Raw genomic sequence first — 22,266 nt, 5'->3', positions numbered from 1 at the left:
CTGCCACATTCACGAGATAATATTGCTTATCGCTGTTGTTTCTCTGTGACGAATTGCCACGTCTCTTGGGCAAACATTTGACAAGTTTAAGTCCTAAGCCTACTGCTTGCCATAAGCTGCTGTAGCACCACTATTTTCTCCATATTCGGGCTGTACAAAAGGCCTTAGAACTTGGCTAAATGTTCCGTCAATTTGTTCCATTTTTGTTAGTTTGTTTGCCTCTATTTTCTTATGTGGTATTTGTTGAACAAGAAGACTAGCAATTGGTTTTATTTAGTCATGCTAAATTCCATCTATAACTAGTAATTCAGGGAGCTTAAGTTAATGGGGATATAGGTAAAAAAGATGAAGAACAGTTAAGGAATTAGAAGGGTTATTAGACCCAATGAAGAAAGAATCCAGGTCAAAATACCATAACACATGTTTTTTTTAAAAAGTATCAATTGGTTTCAAATACAAAGTTATTCACTGCATTTCACTTTTAAACACTAATTCCCACTCCTCTTAGTTTAAATCAATTACCTTATAGGTTAATACATAGTTTTTACAAGTTACACTTAGCCTAATTAATTCACCCAAGTTCAATCGGTTAACCATTATTAATGGAATTTAAAGGATGTCTAAGTATCTTGAATCATTTGGTTTTGTAGACTTTAAAATAAAATCAACTTTAGATATCTACTTTAATTAAATTTAGGTGTCTTAATTCATCAAAATAATTAGGTGGCGACTCTTTAACTTTAAATAACCCTGAAATTATCGGAATGTTATAAACTATTTTGACTTCAGTTAAAATAGGGTATAACAGTATGAGGAGTTCGTGGCTTGTTCGTGAGATTTGATATACGAGTTAGGGATATAATTGATGAACTTGATGTACTATTACTCTCTTATTAGACTTCAGTTAGTGAGGCATATGTTGGAGTTAATCATTGTTGAAGAGATCGTGTTAAGCCTTCGGGTATGAAGTCGGGATGGACATTCTTAGGTTGGTATTGTTGTTGACACTTTGTGGGCTTGTCACCTTGTTACTATGATTTGGATTGTTTTCATGATTGTTATGTTGGGCTTGTCGCCTCTTTTACTATGTTGTGCTACATAGAACATTCATATCTCACTTATCTTGTACTTATCATCGGGAGGGGAAAAAATAGTGATCTAGTTGTGAATTGTGACTAATGTTGTGAAAGGCCACAATGAGCTTTGGACTATGATTCATACTTGCATTGATATCATGCATGGCATTCATACTCATTTGCATGGTACCTTGATGCGGATCGTGATTTGGCACTGATGATGGAAGTGAGTAAGGAAACACCTGAGATTGATATGGAAAGAATGATTACATACAATAATATGGAAGTCATCTCTGAGCTATGTGCGGAGTGACTGGTACATGGACTTCGCGGGTCCTCCATGGGTCATGACTATCGAGACGTGGAGGATTTTCATCTGTAGCATGTATATATGTTGACAAATATTATGGCCATTGCACATTATCTCACTACATTGCATTTGCATAAGAAATCATTACTCATTTACTTATATGGTTGATTTTGGTCATGGTATTGATGTTAGTTGAGTCGCTTATGGGGTCGTTGATTCGTGATTTCCTTATTGTCTGTCTTGGTTGTTTTGTGCCTCTTAAACAATGGTTAGTTAGAATATATAGAAGTCCATGGAAGGAAAGGGATGTAATATGAACTAGAAGGATTGGCCTAGTAGGTGAAAATAACATAGTCAGATTTCTCTGTCCTACTTCATAATCGATATAAGGTAAGTGATGCGGGCATCCACTTGGTAGAATTACCGGAATAGAGGAATAGAAGATTGTACTTAGGCTTTCGATTGACATTAAGGCTATAGCGGAACTAATGGTCGCAGATCTTATTCTAAACTTGCCTATTAGTTGTGTTGATTGCCTACTCATTCTTATCTATTAACTTCTATTTATTATATGCCTTTTCCTAATTGTTGTCGAACTATGATGCTTACCAATATGTGTGTGTACTGATACTACTCATGTTACACCCTTTTTGTGTGTAGAGTTTTTGCAGGATACGATCGAGCTCCATATAGCCTCTGAAGAACTCACGATGTCCACTCCTGTTGATTTTCATCCTAGACTGAAGCTACAATTATTTCTTTGAGTTTATTTTCCTTGAGTTTATGGTTATAGAAGCTAGTGTACCCGTTTAGACTAGGTTTTGGGAAAAATTGTTGTTAATAAAGGATGCATTTGAGTATTTATGTTTCTCTTAAAGTAATGTTTTAAATGAATGGTCAATGAAATTTCTTAAGTTATTTTATTTAAGTAGTCCTTGGGAAAGGGTTCGCCTATCGGGTGGGATTGGTAGGTGCCCGCACAGCCCCTGAAATGGGGCATGACATCAACAGTATACAACATTATACAAAACTCTAATTTTCTTCCTCACAACAATGTTTTAAAACTCGATGTACAACATTATACACCAGTGAACAAATATTTTATCAAACTATAAGAGGTGTTTATATACCCATGTACAATATTATATAATATAAGAGGTGTTTCTACACCCATATACACTATTATGCAATATTATACACTATTATACAACACTCACTAGTCTTGTTCCTTGAGCCTCTTCTGAAATTTAACTCGAATCTACTCCATATCACTTCAAATTTAAGCTTTGAAATACTCTTAACGTTTTAGAATCAATTGGAACAATACTCAATCAAATAACTAACAAACTTGAAAAACCCAAATTTGGAATTTAACTTAAATCTACTTCAAAGTACTTCACGCTTCAGTTTTGAACTCCTGTAAAACTTGTAACCAGTTGTGGGATCTGGCCGCATTTGATCTAGTAGCTCCATGGTGGTGGAGCCTGACAGAAAATGGGAAAAGGGGACAATGGTCAAAAACTAGACAATGAGAGGAGGAGGCACTTCTTCTGTGAGCGAATTTGCACAGGATTTTAAAAGGGCAATTTACATAAATAACTACCTTTTAGGAACAATTAACCATCCAAAACTATCATTTTCATATTTACAATTCGTAGCTACCATTAGACATTTTCACTGTATTTTAATACACTGTTCAGTTGTATCCAACTCTAAATGATGTCACATGTATTTGAATATATTCGAGTTGGTGCGAAGTTGAATATATTCACTGTATTCAAATGTTTTTCAAAATACACAGTGTACATTCAAATTACATATGAAGCCAAATACATTCAGATACAAGACAAGAAGCAAATACATTCAGATACAAGACAAGAAGCTAAATACAAATGAGATACAAGACATATGAGTCAAATACTTATGACATGCATTTGACAAAATACACTCATATAAAGGAGCAGAAGCTGTGAAAAATATGTAAGAAAAATAATGTGTTCGGCTGGGTTCGAACCTGCGCGAGTAGAAACAACACCTAAAAAACCACTCCAGCACAGCCGCTTGATGTTGTATCATGTAGCTACGAAATGAAAATGTAGCTACGAAATGTAATTGTTGCAAATAATAGTTATTATCCATAATTACCTCTTAAAATAAGTTACACCACATAATTTTCCATTTTAAAATATAATTCAATTTTGATAGCATTGTTATTTCAAATGTATTTGTGCGTAATTAAATATTTATTTAACCAACAACCTGCAAAAAAAAAACACATTAAATACGTGCACCACAATTTGAAGGAGATGAGTAATTGTTGGAGATTATTACATATAAAAACACCAATTAGAACTAATCTTAATTAATGAATGAATTAGTGGCGACAACTATCTTTAAAAGGTCAAGAAAGAGTTTTAGATGTAAAATTCGGTACAAGGTGCATTACTAAAGGTGTTGTCTTCGGGCTAGATTTTCGTAGCTACTTTGGTGCAATAATAAAGTAACATCCTACTTCAAAGATATAAAGAATCACAAAAGATCTTCTATCATGCACTCAAATAAAAGTTTCGAAAAACTCTTATATATGTTCTCACAATAGCTTTTGTAGAAACATAGAATGAGTAGCATTATAAGAACTGTTGAAGAGAGTAAACACATTAAGTGTCAAAACACGAATATTTCAAAGTGTAGATTTTATGCAATGGATAATGAAGAAACACGTTAATATGAATTAATTAGATAGCACATAAATCTTAAATAATGTATAGGTTCTTTTTGTAGTGGAAGCAGAAGACTGGAACGAACTGCGACTGGAATCACTAGTTGACGGTGGTCCTCACAGTTGGGTGAATCCCCTATAGCATAATCTAACTCCTAGTTAAATGCGATAGAGAAGAAACCATTGAAAAATACTGAGAGTTCTGTCTCTAGTATATCTAATCGTATATTGTAATTATACATATACAAAAGAAATGAGGATTAACCGTAATTACAAAAATTAATGTATTTTATAGTGGACTTTTAAATAACCCCTTTGAGTGAACTCTAATTCCGAACAGATAAAATAACAAAAAATTAACAAAAATAATGCTACATAAAATGAAATTATTGGAGTTATAACTAGTCAAATAACGAACAAAATTTCCATTCTAACTACTACTTACGGTAAAAATTTAAGTGAATAGCAACAAGTCAAATTGTACATGACAAGAAAGGCACCAAAGTTCTTTGACCAAACCGAATTGAAGGATGAGTGTGACAACCTAAATGAAGTTATGAGAGGGATGGATGGGCTGAAAGACATCGTAGAAAGACCAGACCTTGGCCTATTAAGTTTTTCATGGTGAATATAAACCAATAGACAGTGCGTCTAGCAGTGTTTTATTAATAATAAAATTAAAAAATCCTTAACATGGAGGATTAGGTCTTACCTTATCAATACTAATGACGTAACAAACTCCTACTAATTAACAACCATGAAGAAAAAAAGAGCTAGAGTTGCTAATTTAAGTTTTGTTTTGTTTTGTTTTTATTTTTAAAACCATCATCATTAAATTGTGAGCCTAACTTGTGGGGGGTTTGACTTTGGTGCCTACCATTTAGTATATAAGTAAAATAACTTACAAAGACATCGAAACTTATAGAAGAGAATCTACTTTGCTTATCTCTTCAACCAAAGACACCACATGATACGTTCGCCTGTGTAATATAATAATAAAATTTATATATTTGAAAACTAGATAAAAAGAAAATACAAGTCTGCATAATTAGTATTCTCTCCGTCCCAATTTGAGTGTCTTACCTTCCATTTGACAATATAAATGTCCTACATGATAAATTTATAACCACAAGATTCAACGGACATTTTAGTACATTATGCACATCTTTAATTTAGGACCACAAGATTCAAAAGTCTCTCTTTATTTTTTAAACTTCGTGTCTAGTCAAACTAAGACACTTAAATTGGGATGAGGGGAGTAATTCACAATATATGAAAAGAATCGCAGAAAACTGAAGTAAGAAAAAAAGAGTTGTTTGACTCCCCAAATAGTAAAACCCACACATAAATTGGGATGGAGGGAGTACATATCAAATTTAAAATTGCATAAGAACTCGTAAACTTCACATCTTGAATCCACCTCTGTTGGGGCCGTGTTTTTACTACTGCAAAGTCTAGGGAAAACATCACTGATTGCCCCCAAAATACAAATTATTTACCCGCTCATGCCCCCTCCAAAACTATTTTCGCTTCTACACCCACCGGCTGAAAATATTTACCCAGCATACCCCTTAGCCAAACCCCTTCCTCTCCGTGATACCATCACAGTATATTTATATATCATGATGGTATCATGGAGGACTAAGAGAAAGGCCGAAACAGTCCTCCATGACACCATCTCAATATATTTATATACCATGATGGTATTATAATCCTGAGGAGTGTCTCATTGAAGGACTGAATATATATATATATATATATATATTTACCCAGCATACCCCTTATCCAAACCCCTCCCTCTCCGTGATACCATCACAGTATATTTATATACCATGATGGTGTCATGGAGGACTAAGAGAAAGGCCGAAACAGTCCTCCATGACACCATCTCAATATATTTATATAGCATGATGGTATTATAATCCTGAGGAGTGTCTCATTGAAGGACTGAATATATATATATATATATATATATATATATATATATATATATATATATAAAACGATGGTATCATAAAGATTTTTTTTTCTAAAAAAGTGTGTCATTTTTAATAAATGAACATGATCATTCATAATACTATCTCGGTATATTTATATATCATGATGGTATCATGGAGGACTAAGAGAAGGACTGAAGCATCTTCCATGATACAATCATAGCATATAAATATACTGAGATGGTATCATGGAGGACTAAGAGAGGGCTGAAGCATTTTTCATAATACCATCTCAATATATTTATATATACCATATTGGTATCATAACTGGAAGCATTTCGGGTAAATATTTTTAATTTTTTCTAGAGTATGGGTGGGTCATTTTTTAAATTTGAGGGGCATGCATGGTTTTTCCCCAAGTTTACATGGACAAGTTTATCAATGTGGGACACTAAATAAAGTTGTGGGGAAGACTTGCTAAAGTCCTCTGGACTTAATCAACACGCCTTGGAGTCAAGCAGTCAACAACTACATGTATCATCTTTCTAAAACTAAGCATTAATCTTCAACTATTATACAGTTTTGAATATTCATATATACATATTGATTGGCCTAGCAAAAATATAAGACAAGCAGCTACTTGACACACATACTTTTCAATTCCTAGTCTAAAACATTGTACATTAATCGTGAAAGTGTTAGCAATAATACTGCCATTACAGTATATTTATATATCATAATGGTATCATCATCCTATGTGTGTGTGTGTATATATATATATATATATATATAAAAGATGATGATATCATAGAAGTTTTTTCCTAAAAAAATGTGTCATTTTTAATAAATGAACATGATCATTCATAATACCGTCTCGGTATATTTATATATCATGATGGTATCATGGAGGATTAAGAGAAGAACTGAAGCATTTTCCATGATACCATCATGGTACATAAATATACTAATATGGTATCATGGAGGACTAAGAAAAGGGCTGAAGCATTTTCTATAATACCATCTCAGTATATTTATATACCATGTTGGTATCATAACTGAGGGCATTTCAAGTAAATATTTTTAATTTTTTTTTGGAGTATGAGCAAATGATTTTTTTTTTAATTTGAGGGGCATGCATGATCTTTCCCCAAGTTTACAAGGACAAGTTTATCAATGTGGGACACAAAATAAAGTTGTGGAGAAGACTTGCTAGAGTCCTCTGGACTTAATCAACATGTTTTGGAGTCAAGCAATCAACATCTACATGTATCATCTTTTCTAAAACTAAGCACTAATCTTCAAATATTATACCGTTCTTATATCCATATATACATATTGATGGGCCTAGCAAAAATATAAGACAAGCAGCTACTTGACACACATACTTTTCAATTCCTGGTCTAAAAGATTGTACATTTATCGTGAAAGTGTTAGCAATAATACTGCCATCACAGTATTTATATATCATGATTGTATCATGAAAGACTAAGAGAAGGACTGAAACAGTCCTCCATGATACCATCTCAATATATTAATATATCATAATAGTAGTATGGTCTTGAGGAGTATCTCATTAAAGGACTGATACACACACACACACACACACACATACAATGATGGTATCATGGAGGACTAAGAGAAGGACTGAAGCATCTTCCATGATACCATCATGGTATATAAATATACTAAGATGGTATCATGGAGGACTAAGAGAAAGGCTGAAGCATTTTTCATAGTACCATCTCAATATATTTATATATTATGTTTGTATCATAACTGGGGCATTTCGGATAAATATTTTTAATTTTTTTTTGGAGCACGGGCAGGTAATTTTTTTATTTGAGGGGCATGCATGATCTTTCCCCAAGTTTACAAGGACATGTTTATCAACGTGGGACACTAAATAAAATTTTGGGGAAGACTTCCTAGAGTCCTCTGGACTTAATCAACACGTCTTGGAGTCAAGCAGTCAACATCTACATGTATCATCTTTCTAAAACTAAGCATTACTCTTCAACTATTAAACAGTTCTTAATATCCATATATACATATTGACTGGCCTATCAAAAATATAAGACAAACAACTACTTGACACACATACTTTTCAATTCCTAGTCTAAAACATTGTACATTAATCGTGAAAGTGTTAGCAATAATACTGCCATTGCAGTATATTTATATGCCATGATAGTATCATGGAGGACTAAGAGAAGGACTAAAACAGTCCTTCATGATACCATCTCAATATATTTATATACCATGATGGTATCATAGTCCTGAGGAGTGTTTCATTGAAGGACTGATATATATATATATATATATATATATATATATATATATATATATAAGATAATGGTATTATAGAGATTTTTTTTCTAAAACAGTGTGTTATTTTTTAATAAATGAACATGATCATTCATAATGCTGTCTCGGTATATTTACCATGATGGTATAATGGAGGACTAAGAAAAGAACTGAAGCATCTTCCATGATACCATCATGGTATATAAATATACTGAGATAGTATCATGGAGCACTAAGAGAAAGGCTAAAGCATTTTCCATATTAGCATCTCAATATATGTATATACCATGTTGGTATCATAACTGGGGCATTTAAGATAAATATTTTTAATTTTTTTGGAGCATGAGCAGGTAATTTTTCTTATTTGAGGGGCACGCATGATCTTTCCCCAAGTTTACAAGGACAGGTTTATCAATGTGGGACACTAAATAAAGTTGTGGGGAAGACTTCCTCTAGACTTAATCAACACGCCTTGGAGTCAAGCAGTCAACATCTACATGTATCATCTTTCTAAAACTAAGCATTAATCTTCAACTATTATACAGTTCTTAATATCCATATATACATATTGACTGGCCTAACAAAAATATAAGACAAGTAGCTATTTGACACACATACTTTTCCATTCCTAGTCTAAAACATTGTACATTAATCGTGAAAGTGTTAGCAATAATACTGCCATCGCAGTATATTTATATATCATGATGGTATCATGGAGGACTAAAAGAAGGACTGAAACAGTCCTCCATGATGCCATCTCAATATATTTATATACCAGGATGCTATTGTGTTCCTGAGGAGTGTCTCATTGAAGGACTGAGATAGAGATTATATATATATATATATATATATATATATATATATATATATATATATATATATATATGGGGTATCATAGAGATTTTTTTCTAAAAAAGTATGTCATTTTTAATAAATGAACATGATTATTCATAATACCGTCTTGGTATATTTATATACCCTGATGGTATCATGGAGGTCTAAGAGAAGGACCGAAGCATCTTCCATAATACCATCATAGTATATAAATATACTGAGATGGTATCCTGGAGGACTAAGAGAAGGGATGAAGCATTTTTCGTAATACCATCTCAGTATATTTATATACTATGTTGGTATCATAGGCATTTCGGGTAAATATTTTTAATTTTTTCTGGAGTATGTGCGAATAATTTTCTTTATTTGAGGGGCGTACGTGATCTTTTCCCCAAGTTTACAAGGATAAGTTTATCAACGTGGGATGCTAAATAAAGTTATGGGGAAGACTTGCTAGAGTCTTCTGGACTTAACCAACAAGTCTTGGAGTCAAGCAATCAACAACTACATGTATCATCTTTCTAAAACTAAGCATTAATCTTCAACTATTATATAGTTCTTAATATCCATATTGACTGGCCTAGCAAAAATATAAGACAAGCAACTACTTGACACATATACTTTTCAATTCCTAGTCTAAAACATTGTACATTAATCGTGAAAGTATTAGCAATAATACTGTGGGTTCTCTTGTTTAATATTTTGACAAGCATTTTTTCCCTATTTTTAATAGTGGACTTTTAGAGCATCCATTATGAGTGGACTCTAATTCCCAATAGATAAAACAACTTTTTTTATTTCTAAAACAAATCAATAAAAAATAATGCTACATAAACAAAATTAAGAAAGTTATAATTAGTCAAATAGTGAACAAAATTTCCATTCCAACTACTACTCACATCCAAATATAAGTGGATAATAACAAGCCAATTGTACGTAAAGAATAGGACACCAGAGTTCTTTCATCAAACCAAATTGAAGGACGAGTGTGACAGCCTAAATGAAGTTATTAGAGGGATGGATGGGCCAAGAAACTTCGCAGAAAGACTACACCTTAGCGTATTAAGTGGATTTGCTAATTTTAGTGTACTTTTTTTTGGTTGAGAAAACTATTCAATTTGACAGCTCAAAGTAAACTAAATACTACTCATAAATTACTACTTCCTTTGTTTCAATTTATGTGAATCCATTTGACTGGGCACAGAGTTTAAGAAAGTAGAGAAGACTTTTAAACTTGTGGTGATATATGAGTCACATATATTTTGTGTGGTTATAAATCATGGCATAAAGGTAAATTATTTTCAAATATAGAAAAAGGTCATTCTTTTTTGCACAGACTAATAAGAAAATAGGTTCACAGATATTGAAATAGAGGGAATATTAATTTTCTTAATTTTTTTGGCAAATGGCTAATGATTCCTTCTTTTTGCTTCATGCTTCTCTTCGTTTGTTTACTCTGCTTACCCCTCCAAGCAAGGCCACTATACTGTACATTTGCCTGTGCAATATATTGATTTTGGAGATTGTTAATATTGATGACTGTCACACGTAATCCCCTAATCTACGCAAAATATATTCTATACTATGAAAAGCGAAAACACAAAAGTTTAACAGTTGTAATTAGGTGTCCGGTAAGTGTTAATGTGTCTTTGACTGCTTAGTATTTCTACATAGGCTAAGTTTAGCAGGAAAATTTAATTTTTTTGTAATTGGATTTGTTTCTAGTGAGGTCTTGTTTGAACATATGGGTTATATCTCACATTATTCCACAAATTATGTCCTGCGCCGTAAAAAAATTAGGGAAAACATCACTAATTCCCCCCCAACCCAAACTAATTTCACGCCCATGCCCTCTCCCAAACTATTTTCGCTTGTGCCTAGCCCAGCCCAAAGTAATTACCCGACGTGTCGCCTCGCCCAAACCCCTTCCTTCATGATATCATCGGAGTATATTCATATATCATGATGGTATCATGGAGGACTAAGAGAAGCATTAAAGCAGTCCTCCATAATAACATCTCAATATATTTATATACCACGATGGTACCATGGTCCTAAGGAGAGTCTCATTGAAGGACTGAAACAGTCCTCCATGACACAATCATAGTATATGTATATAAGACGATGATATAGAGATTTTTTTTAGAAAAGTGTGTCTTTTTAAATGAATGAACATAATCATCCATAATACCATATCAGTATATTTATATACCATGATGGTTTCATGGAGGACTAAGAGAAGAACTGAAGCAGTCTTCGATTTATATACCATGTTGGAATCATAATTTGGGGGCATCTCAGGTAAATAATTTTAATTTTTTCTGGGGGTATGAAAGTAATGGAGATATGGATGGGTAACTAGGAGGCACGCGCGTTATTCCCCCAAATTGATGCGCAGATAAATTCGATTTTAAAAGGCAAAAGATAAAGACCAGCCCCATTTGAAGGGCAAACCGTCAATTACTTCATATGGACGGTGTACATGCATGGCCCAAACAGAGACACTTGATAAAGTTGTCGGGAAGCCTTGGAGTCCTCTTGACTAATTAATTAATATATACAGTTTAAAAAGGAAGAGAAAAAACTCTTTAAAATCAACAAGTCTTCGAGTGGGGGGTTTGACTGTGATGCCTGCCATATAATATATAAGTAAAATAAATTACAAAGACATTGAAACTTAGACAAACGAAGAGAATCTACTTTGCTTATCTCTTCAACCAAAGACACAACACGGTAAGTTTGCCCGTATAATATAATAATAAAATTTATATATTTGAAAATTGAATAAAAAGTACTATAAGTTTGCATGATTAGTATTCTCTCCGTTCCAATTTAAGTGACTTACCTTCCATTTGACAATTTAAACATCCTACATGATAAATTTATAACCATAAGATTCAAAGGATATTTTAGTACATTATACACACCTTTAGTTTAGGACCACAAAATTCAGAAATCACTCTTTATTTCGTAAACTTCGTGTCTAGTCAAACTAAGACACTTAAATTGGGACGAGGGGAGCAATTCACATTTTTTTATGAAAAGAATCGCAGAATACTGTAGTAAAAAAAAGAACTGTTTGACTCCCCAAATAGTAAAACTCTCATATAAATTGAGATGGAGGGAGTACATATCAAATTTAAAATTGCATAAGAACTCGTAAAATTTCCCGTCTTGGATCCGCCTCTGTTGGGGCCGTGTTTTTACTACTGCAAAATTTACAGGGAAAAACATCACTAATTGCCCCCAAAATATAAAATATTTACCCGCCCAAGCCCCCTTTCAAACTATTTTCGCTTCTACCCCCACCGGCTGAAAATATTTACCCCGCATACCCCTCGGCCAAACCCCTTCCTCTCCGTGATACCATCGCAGTATATTTATATACCATGATGGTATCATGGAGGACTAAGAGAAGGACTGAAACAGTCCTCCATGATACCATCTCAGTATATTTATATACCATGATAGTATCATGGTCATGAGGAGTGTCTCATTGAAGGACTGAAGCAGTTCTTCATGATACCATCACGATATATATATTTATAAGATGATGGTATGATATAGGTTTTTTTCAAAAAAAGTGTGTCATTTTTAATAAATGCACATGATCATTCATAATACCATCTTAATATATTTATATACCATAATGATATCATAGAGGACTAAGAGAAGAACTGAAGCATCTTCCATGATACCATCATGGTATATAAATATACTAAGATGGTATGATGGAGGATTAAGAGAAGGGTTGAAGCATCTTCCATTATTTATATACTATGTTGGTATCATAATTAGGGGACATTTCGGGTAAATATTTTTAATTTTTTCTGAGATATTGGTGGGTAATTTTTTTTTATTTGAGGGGCATTCGTGATCTTTCCCCAAGTTTATCAATGTGGGACGCTAAATAAAGTTGTGGGGAAGGCTTGCTAAAGTCCTTTGGACTTAATCAACACGTCTTGGAGTCGAACAGTCAACATCTACATGTATCATCTTTCTAAAACTAAGCATTAATCTTCAACTATTTTACAGCTCTTAATATTCATATATACATATTGACTGGCCTAGCAAAAATACAAGACAAGCAGCTACTTGACACACATACTTTTCAATTCCTAGTCTAGTACATTGTACATTAATCGTGAAAGTGTTAGCAACAATACTGTGGGTTCTCTTGTTTATTATTTTGACAAACATTTTTGCCCTATTTTTTATAGTGGGCCTTTAGAGCATCCGTTATGAGTGGACTCTAATTCCCAACAGATAAAATAACTTTTTTTTAAAAAACAAATCAATAAAAAATAATGCTACATAAAACAAAATGAAGAGAGTTATAACTAGTCAAATAGCAAACAAAATTTCCATTCTATATTTTAATTTTTTAATTTTTTTTTTTTTAATTATATATATATATATTTTTTTTTTTTTTTTTGCTCTAAGGCTTAAAAATTACCTCAAATTTTTGTATATGAAAGTTGTATGAAATGTGTATGTGTGAACAAAAATTTTAATATAATTTTCATACACAAAATTGTTAGTTAAGCCTTGAATATTTTATGAATGTTGTTACAATATTGTTGTAGTTGTATTATTTTCCAGAAACTTAATATGAACTTTACATACGAAAAATATGAATGAAATTCTAAGTCTTGAGCGAGATATACACATTTCATACCGTTCTCATACATAAATTTTGAGCATAATGGTTAAGCCTTGATCGAGATATACACATTTCATACGTTCTTCATACATAAAATTTAAGCGAACTTTCTGACCCTTGAGCAAGATATCCACATTTCATACACAAAAATTTGAGCGATTATTTTAAGTCTTGAATGTTGTATCAAAGTTGTATAGGATGTTGTTGTAGTTGTATTGATTTTACAGAAATCTAATATGAACTTTATACGAGAAAATGTGAGCAAAATTTTAAGACTTGAGCGAGATACAAATTTCATGTTGTTTTCATACACACAATTTTGAGCGGATTTTTTTAAGCCTTGAATGAGATATACACATTTCATACTTTTTTCATATCGTTTTTATACACTAAATTTTGAGCGAACTTTTAAGCCTTGAGCGAGATATACACATTTCATACATAAATTTTTGAGCGAAATGTTTTTTTAAAAAAATTAAAATTTTTTTTTTTAAAAAAGAAATATATTTTTTAAAAGCATGTTTTGTATAGGATTTGTAATGTTATATTTTATAAATATAAAACTATCATTACGTTTTGTAAATATTTCTCCTTAAAGTGTATATATATACATAGTTGTCCCCTAAAATTAACCACCAGCCCCATTTGAAGGGCAAACCGTCAATTACTTCATATGGGCGGTGTACAGGCATGGCCCAAACAGAGACACTTGATAAAGTTGTCGGGAAGAGTCCTCTTGACTAATTAATTACTCTCTCCGTTCCATAATAAGTGTCACCTTAGCTAAAAATACACATATTAAGAAATTAATAATACAATGTGAAGTTTACCAAAGTACCTCTATAGAATAATAATAAATTATTTTTACCTTTTGATTAAAGCATGCACAACAAAATAAACTTTTTGACATTGAGAATCCAACAAGGAAGAGAATTTTTTTTGACTAAGGTGACATTTATTATGGAACGGAAGGAGTAATATATACAGTTTAAAAAAGAAGAGAAAAAACTCTTTAAAATCAACAAGTCTTCGAGTCAAACAGTCAGTTCTACAGTTCTTAATATCTATATATACATATTGCCCGGCCTAGTAAAAAAATACAAGCAAGCAGCTACTTGACACACATACTTTTCAATTCCTAGTCTAAAATATTGCACTTTTCACACCATGAAAGTGTTAGCAATAACACTATGGGTTCTCTTGTTTTTTATTTTGACAAACACCAAGTTTGTTGTTTGTGTAGGCATTTGCAGAGAAAGTGAGCAACGAGCGTTGGAGAGCTTGAAGAAAGAAGTAGATGATCCCTCGGATCTTCTCTCTTCTTGGGTTGTTGGAAAAGATTGTTGCAAATGGGAAGGGGTCGTGTGCGACCATCTGACTCGTCATGTGATTGAGCTACACATAATTAGTGATTGGGAAGAATCGAGCTATGTACGTATCAATAGCCTTGAGTGGCTGCCAAGTCTTTTGAGTCTTGAGCACTTGGAGATACATTATGTGGATCTTAGCAGTGCAACTAATTGGCTACAGGTCATTAACATGCTTCCTTCTCTTGTTCGTCTTTATTTATCCAATTGTGGTCTTCATCATATGACACCTCTACTTCATCACAATTTTTCTTCACTTGAGACCCTCGATCTTTCCGAGAACAACTTTAATTCTCCTGTTCCCAATTGGGTTTTCAACCTCGCCAGTCTCGTTTATCTTGATTTGAGTAGTAGTAATTTTACTGGCCCGTTTCCTGACGGTCCAGTTAACTTGACTTCTCTCACAGCCTTCATGGCTTATTATAACTCTTTCAATTGTCTTTTACCCAAATGGTTGTTTGATCTAAGTAATCTTGAATATATTGATCTCCATGGGAGTGGACTTGAAGGTGCGATTCCGAGTAAGAGCGAAAATATAACAAAACTTAAATTTCTTGATCTTTCTCATAATATGCTTTCTGGAAAGTTTACAAATCTAATTGTAAAGTTAAAGAAATTAGGATATCTTGGTCTCTCAAATAATCTATTTGATGGGGAAGTATCTGAAATGGGAAATAGTTCTTCTCTGAGTCATTTGTATCTAGACCACAATAAACTCACTGGAACTTTCCCAAAAAGTCTTGGTAAACTTTCAGCGCTAGAAGACTTTTCCATCAGTCACAATAGGTTGGAAGGTGTTGTAACAGAAAGTCATTTCTCTGAATTAACACAACTAACGGACTTCAGTGCATCTAGAAATAATCTAACTTTAAAAGTGAGTGAAAATTGGATTCCACCTTTTCAAGCCATGTACATTGTCATAGGTGGCTGGAATATAGGCCCTCTGTTTCCCATGTGGCTCCGAACTCAAAAGATGATGATGTATGTTGACATATCAGATGGTGGAATACAAGGTGAGGTTCCAGCTTGGTTTTGGAACTTGGCTTCTCAAATTCGACTTCTCAATCTTTCTCACAACCAATTTGTTGGTGAGGTTCCAAACATCTCAATACCTTCTGGGTTAGTTGGAAATGAAGTTGGTCCTTGGTCCATTGACTTGAATTCCAACAAATTTAGTGGGCCACTACCGTTGATTCCAACCACTGTAGTTGAGCTAGATCTCTCATACAATTCTTTTTCAAAAGGTTTATCTAACTTTTTGTGTGAAGGAAAAAATGAATCTTATAAATTGGTGATCTTAAACCTCGGGGAAAACTATTTATCAGAAGAAATTCCTGATTGTTGGATGAATTGGCCAAATTTGACAGTTTTAATCTTGAGGGACAATAACTTGATTGGAGGCATACCAGGATCCATGAAGGTTTTGAGTAATTTGAAATCCTTGGACTTCCGAAGAAATAGACTTAATGGTCCATTTCCTTCATCCTTGGGAAACTGCACAAAACTGCATAAAATAGATTTAGCTGAGAATGAGTTTGTTGGGAAATTACCTTCTTGGTTGGGATTGAGGTTTCCAACCTTGGTAGTTCTTATCCTTCGGTCCAATAAATTCGATGGTGAATTGCCTCAAGAACTTTGTCACCTCAAAGATCTTCAGATCTTAGACCTTGCAAACAATACATTCATTGGAATCATACCAAGGTGTATTAGCAATTTCAGTGCAATGGTCAAAGGAAAAGCGGAAGTGGAATATTATGAGTTAAATTATGCCCATTATTGGGCATTTCTGATAGAGAGCGCAATGGTGATGACTAAAGGCAACATGTATCAATATGACACCATTTTGAAGTTGTTTACAAGTATGGATATGTCTAGCAATTATCTTTCTGGACATATTCCTATAAGTCTAACACGTCTTGAAGGATTAAGATCATTTAATTTTTCCAAAAATAACCTAACTGGTGGGATTCCAAATGGTATTGGCGACATGAAAGCTTTGGAATCTGTTGATCTTTCAGAAAATCAATTTTATGGTCAAATCCCACAAAGCTTTTCGAGTTTGTTCACTTTGAGCTACTTGAATCTATCTGATAATAATTTATCAGGTATGATACCATTGAGCACTCAGCTTCAAAGCTTTGATCCCACTAGTTTTCAAGGAAACAAACTCTGCGGGCTTCCACTCTTGGTGAACTGCAGTTCAGGTGGTAAAACTCCAAATCATGAGTATGAAAAAGATGAGAATGACAAAGATGAAGTGGATTGGTTCTACATTTCAATGGCAATAGGATTTTCACTAAGCTTTTGGGGTGTATGTGGTTCATTGCTCTTTAAGAGATCATGGAGACATGCTTATTTTCGTTTCTTAGACTGTAGCTGGGAATGGTTGCTTGCAAAGGCTCCGATATGTTGAGAGATATGACTAAGGATTCTACTATTCTCAAAAATTAGTTTATATGCTTAAACTTCTCTTCAATAAATAATGTACAACTTTGTTATTATGTTGTTTCATTTTGTGTTCAAAACTCACGATGGAACAACTGTTAAGGAGCTTTTGTAATCCAATATCAGGTTTTTCAATTTAATAGAATTAGCAAGAATCGGGGTAATCTATAGCTTGATTAGCTTAACAGGAAGTTCAATAAGTTTGAAAAACGAATTCTTATCATTCAATTTTCAGAATTAAGCCAACGGATTCAATGGTTTCCCTCAGTATCTCTCTCTCTACAGATATTTTGAAACAAAATAATTTTTCAAATTTAAGATTTTCTCAGAGTATTATAGATTCGCCAATATTCGTCCTGGTTGATTTGGATTCGTCCTGTCCAGCTAATAAACTAGCTACACCAATAAAACTAAAGCCGAACCCTCCAATATTTAGTTTCTAACAATTTGCAGACTCCATAACTAGTTTGCAGTACTACAAAGAAAATTCTCCAGAAAGGAAAGCAAGAAATTGAAGTCCATATAACCTTGGCAAGTCCCTATTAACTTTGTCCCTAAATCTTAGACCCCATTGTTTGGAGTAGGAGTGAGAGATGGAGGCGGATTGGGAGGAGGAAATGGATGAAGCGAAGGAGCTCCGTAAGGGCATTGTAGATTCCCAGGGGGATGAAATGGAGGAGCAGTTGGCACAGATGAAGAATCAGGTGGTATCAGTGGAGAACAGGAAGGAGGAGGACCAAAGAATGATGATGGCTTCACTAGATTTGAAGACCTTTTGGTATCTGGTTCAGGAGCATCAACAAAGGTAGGAATCAAAGTGGAAGTTGTAGAAAGAGAATGAGATGGTGCAGAAGAGGGAGGTACGGCAACAGGAGGAAGATGAGGAGGTAGGACTACTGCAAATGCGTCTTACGACTGTCCCTGAACTGCAGTATTTGGACCACTCCCAATTCTCATAGCATTATGCAAAATGAGATGCTAAAAATTTCGGTCACGTTAACAATGTGTGTAACAAGAACATCATAAAAACAAAATTTTCATCTCTAACATGGTACTAGTCTAGAAGTATCTCCAGTTAAATTACTTACATGATCCCGATATAGAAGGATCGAATAATCCATCGAATGAGTCAGATATTACTTCTTTAAAATAGTACGGAATCTCAGTTGGTCCCCAATGGATTACGTAACGTTTTGAAATGTCACATGAGAATTCTTAAAAGTACCATATTGTTAATTAACATATTGTATGCATATTGTACAAAGATGTCACTAATACTTTTGCAGGACTGCCTGTTATAAGAATTAATAATCCCAAAGTCAAGGTTAATAACAGAAAGTACTTGGATCTTCCAAAGGAACTCACATATAGATTAGACATTATTTTATGTAAGATAAACATTGCATAACAGCCACATTATATATGTGTGTGGTGTGGGGGGAAAGGGAAAGTAGAAGGGAAGAAAGGGCATACACTGAAGAAATTCACAAAGGAACGATCATCTGGGGCAGTTTAAAGGCCCATTCAACACTACTTACACTTCACTAAAAGCATACTTTCACCTCAAATACCAACATATCCTGCTCACCTCATGTGATACTGTGATAACTTTCTTATTTCACATTTCCGCTGTCAAAATCATTCTGCGCACTTAGATTTTGATCATATTTATGAGCATATACTATAATTTTTAACAGTATTTCTAACTCAACTGTTCGACCCCTGAAAACTCAAACAGTATCTCATTGACCAGGTTCTTTAGGATGGCATCGATTTAAATTTATTATGCTTTCTCTCAGTCACACTGCAGTTCAAGATTCTAGCAAACAGAGGGAAGACCAAAATTTTTTTAAGTGCCAAGCTAAACTACTATATCTGAGACGTAAATCAACGCCAAACTGTTAATAACTAAAATACATTAACATTCGAAGAGAATCTATCATTTTTAACAATAAACATATTTTGATATTTATAAATATGAACTGAAATACCTCTTGTTTGATGGTAATTTGAACTTGGTAGGAACCTTAGAATAAGCACTCAGAATCCTGTTCAGCGTGAGATTTGCATTCAGAGTACAGTTTAGTCATAATCACTGATCTCATTGACAATATTCATGGATTTGTGCATATGCAGTGGTTCCTTGGGTGCTATTTGTGCAATTGTAGTAACTTAGTGGTCATCCGCCCCCTGACCCCTTCTTTTTTGCCCGTAAAACATCTTTTTCTTTGAGACTAATATTCTGTTTGAGCTTTGTGAGATGCTCAATTTTACCTTATTGTAATGAAACTCCACTTCAAAAGAAAATGAACCACAGAAAAAGGCTACTATGCAGCATCTTTCCCTTAGAGTTCAAGAGGAAATTCATATCTGATCTTATCGGAGAGCGACATCTCCATACTCCTTTTTAACCACCGTCTCTTTTACCATGTACATGAATAGATTGACCTTGATGGAGGAATCTGGAAAGAGAATACTAATCACATTTCCTTCCTCCAAAATAAGCACCCCAGTCAACATGCTCATCCCTGTCATGCTCAAATAACACTCTTTCACATACTCTCCCCCATATTGGCTTATAATTTCAAACAGTTCTTTGGGACTAGGAAAAAAGTTGACTTAATAGTGAATACAATTAATTTTTCAGGCTTCCTTTCCAGATTTAATCTGCAAAGTAGCATCGGAAGTCTTTGGATTTGGATGAAGAATGTTGCATGTAGTTGAGGAAATAGAAGTCTTTTGTCATGTTTCCTTGTCACTTAGTAACTAGAAATGCGTTTATGATTTTTTATGCATCATTAATCTGTAATTTTCCATGGATAGAAGTTAAACCCTCACTAATGTAATTTGCATAGAAATTTTTGACAGTTTCAATTTCTTTTGTGTAACCAGCTGGAGAGCTTGTTCTAAGCTATTTTATTGACTATTATGTGATAGTCACGTTCTGTAGACTAGAGATTACGCCTCCCACTTAAACTTGAATGCTCTCCCTGTTAAATAGCATGTTCTTACTTGTTGCTAAAGCAATCAGATATACCCATCTTTACTTGTTTAATTGTCTTTGTATGCAATGTTTAGTCTTTTTACTGTGCTAAAGCTACTAAGCGGTATTGGTAGTCTGGGAGCATGAAAAGTTTTCAAGGTTGAAAGTCACTGCAGCAACACTTTCTGAACTTTCTGCTGCACCTGAATTACTGGAAAGCACGGGAGGTCTGGCTGATTGCAGGTAGAGATTAGCTCCTCTTTTGTCTGTTCTCCCTTTTTTTTTTTTTAAATATATGAGAAAGAAAGGTTGTGGCCTAGCTTCTAATACCTCTTTGTTATTTATAAAACTTCTCTGACAGCCATTTGTTGAATATCTGGTTCCCTGCGTAGATAATTTACCAGTGAAGCCTCAATCATTTTTTGTCTAATTAAGTCATTGCGTAGACAGCTTGTTGCTGAAAGTCTAACTCTAAGGACTGACTTTAGTCTACCTCTTTTCCCCTGGCGTACAATTTTTTTGTTTAAGCCATTGCATTGCTGATTTCATGAAATGATAAAACCTTATACTTCCAATGATGACATTGTCTTCTATATGAGAAATAAACAATGACAGTAGAACAGTGAATCTAAGAAAGGAAGACAAGAGCTTTTTGGCCTCTTATAGGTCTTGTCATTCATGCTCCTTTTGAGACCTAGTTGATTCTCATAAATTGGGACAGAGTACTATTAACCTTTTTTTTAAGCTGAGGGAGTATTATTTACCTTATAATTAACCATAACAACTTAGGTTAATAATTAATTAATTGGACGTTTTGGGTTTTTTATTTTTTTATTTTGCCTTTATTGTTGCTTTTATTTCTTATGTGTTTCTAAGTGGTTGTTTTATTATGTGAAATTTTCTATGCAACAATATGTTACTGCTTTCCTTAAAATGACATTTCGTTCATATTTCCTCCACTCCTGAAAAATTCACACAAATTCACACACTTAAAGCGGTTTCGCGGTTCGCGGCCGTGCACTATTAAATTACCCTTTTAGTTGGATCGATCTTGTGGATTTAGTCGATCGGCGGTGCAGTCGACGGCCACGGACTTTCCACTCCCAAGTTGTCCGCTTGGGGGAGCCTTGTGTCATAGGAAAACAACTCTTAGTCTACCTAGGTAGAGTGAAAACCAAAACCTTGTAAGGACATGCAACATTTTAAACCTAGGAGGCTTAATACCCTTGGTGTATTAAGTTCATTAGTCAACCTTACCAAATGTCCAAATGAGTCTATGACTCTAAGTGACACTATTCACTATTTATGTGCATTATTTGAAGGACAAATATGTGAAATATGTGGACCTAGGACTCTATAGATAAATATTTCAGGAAAAACTGATATTTTGTTGCAGGTTGTCATGGAGCATCCAATTAATGCCGGAGGGTTGAAGACAACTAAAAGAAATTAGTGGAGATGAAGTGCTAGATATCTTAGATTAACTTTGAATTGTATTATTAAACTGGCATGTAATAAATTGTATTATTCTTGTAATTAGTTTTAGGAAGAGTTGTGGAATGATACATAAAAGACATGCTTGTCCTTCAAATGTTCGTTAGGCCTACCTCTAGCATAAAGAGGTCCCT

The 22,266-nt window shown here is 33.9% G+C and overlaps 1 protein-coding gene across 1 annotated transcript; it reads left to right on the top strand.

Moving 5' to 3' along the window:
• The first annotated feature begins 2,880 nt into the window (after positions 1 to 2,880).
• LOC132628290 (receptor-like protein EIX2) lies at positions 2,881 to 17,623 on the top strand. The gene is made up of 2 exons (XM_060344088.1): positions 2,881 to 2,938; positions 15,087 to 17,623. Exons 1-2 carry the CDS (start codon positions 2,881 to 2,883, stop codon positions 17,621 to 17,623), a joined length of 2,595 nt encoding a protein of 864 aa, XP_060200071.1.
• Positions 17,624 to 22,266: the final 4,643 nt, after the last annotated feature.

This window comes from Lycium barbarum, chromosome 2 (genome assembly GCF_019175385.1).
Source record: "Lycium barbarum isolate Lr01 chromosome 2, ASM1917538v2, whole genome shotgun sequence".
NCBI classification, from domain to species: domain Eukaryota; kingdom Viridiplantae; phylum Streptophyta; class Magnoliopsida; order Solanales; family Solanaceae; genus Lycium; species Lycium barbarum.
Note: the sequence above shows the minus strand (reverse complement) of the source record. Positions and strands in the feature narration are given on the sequence as shown.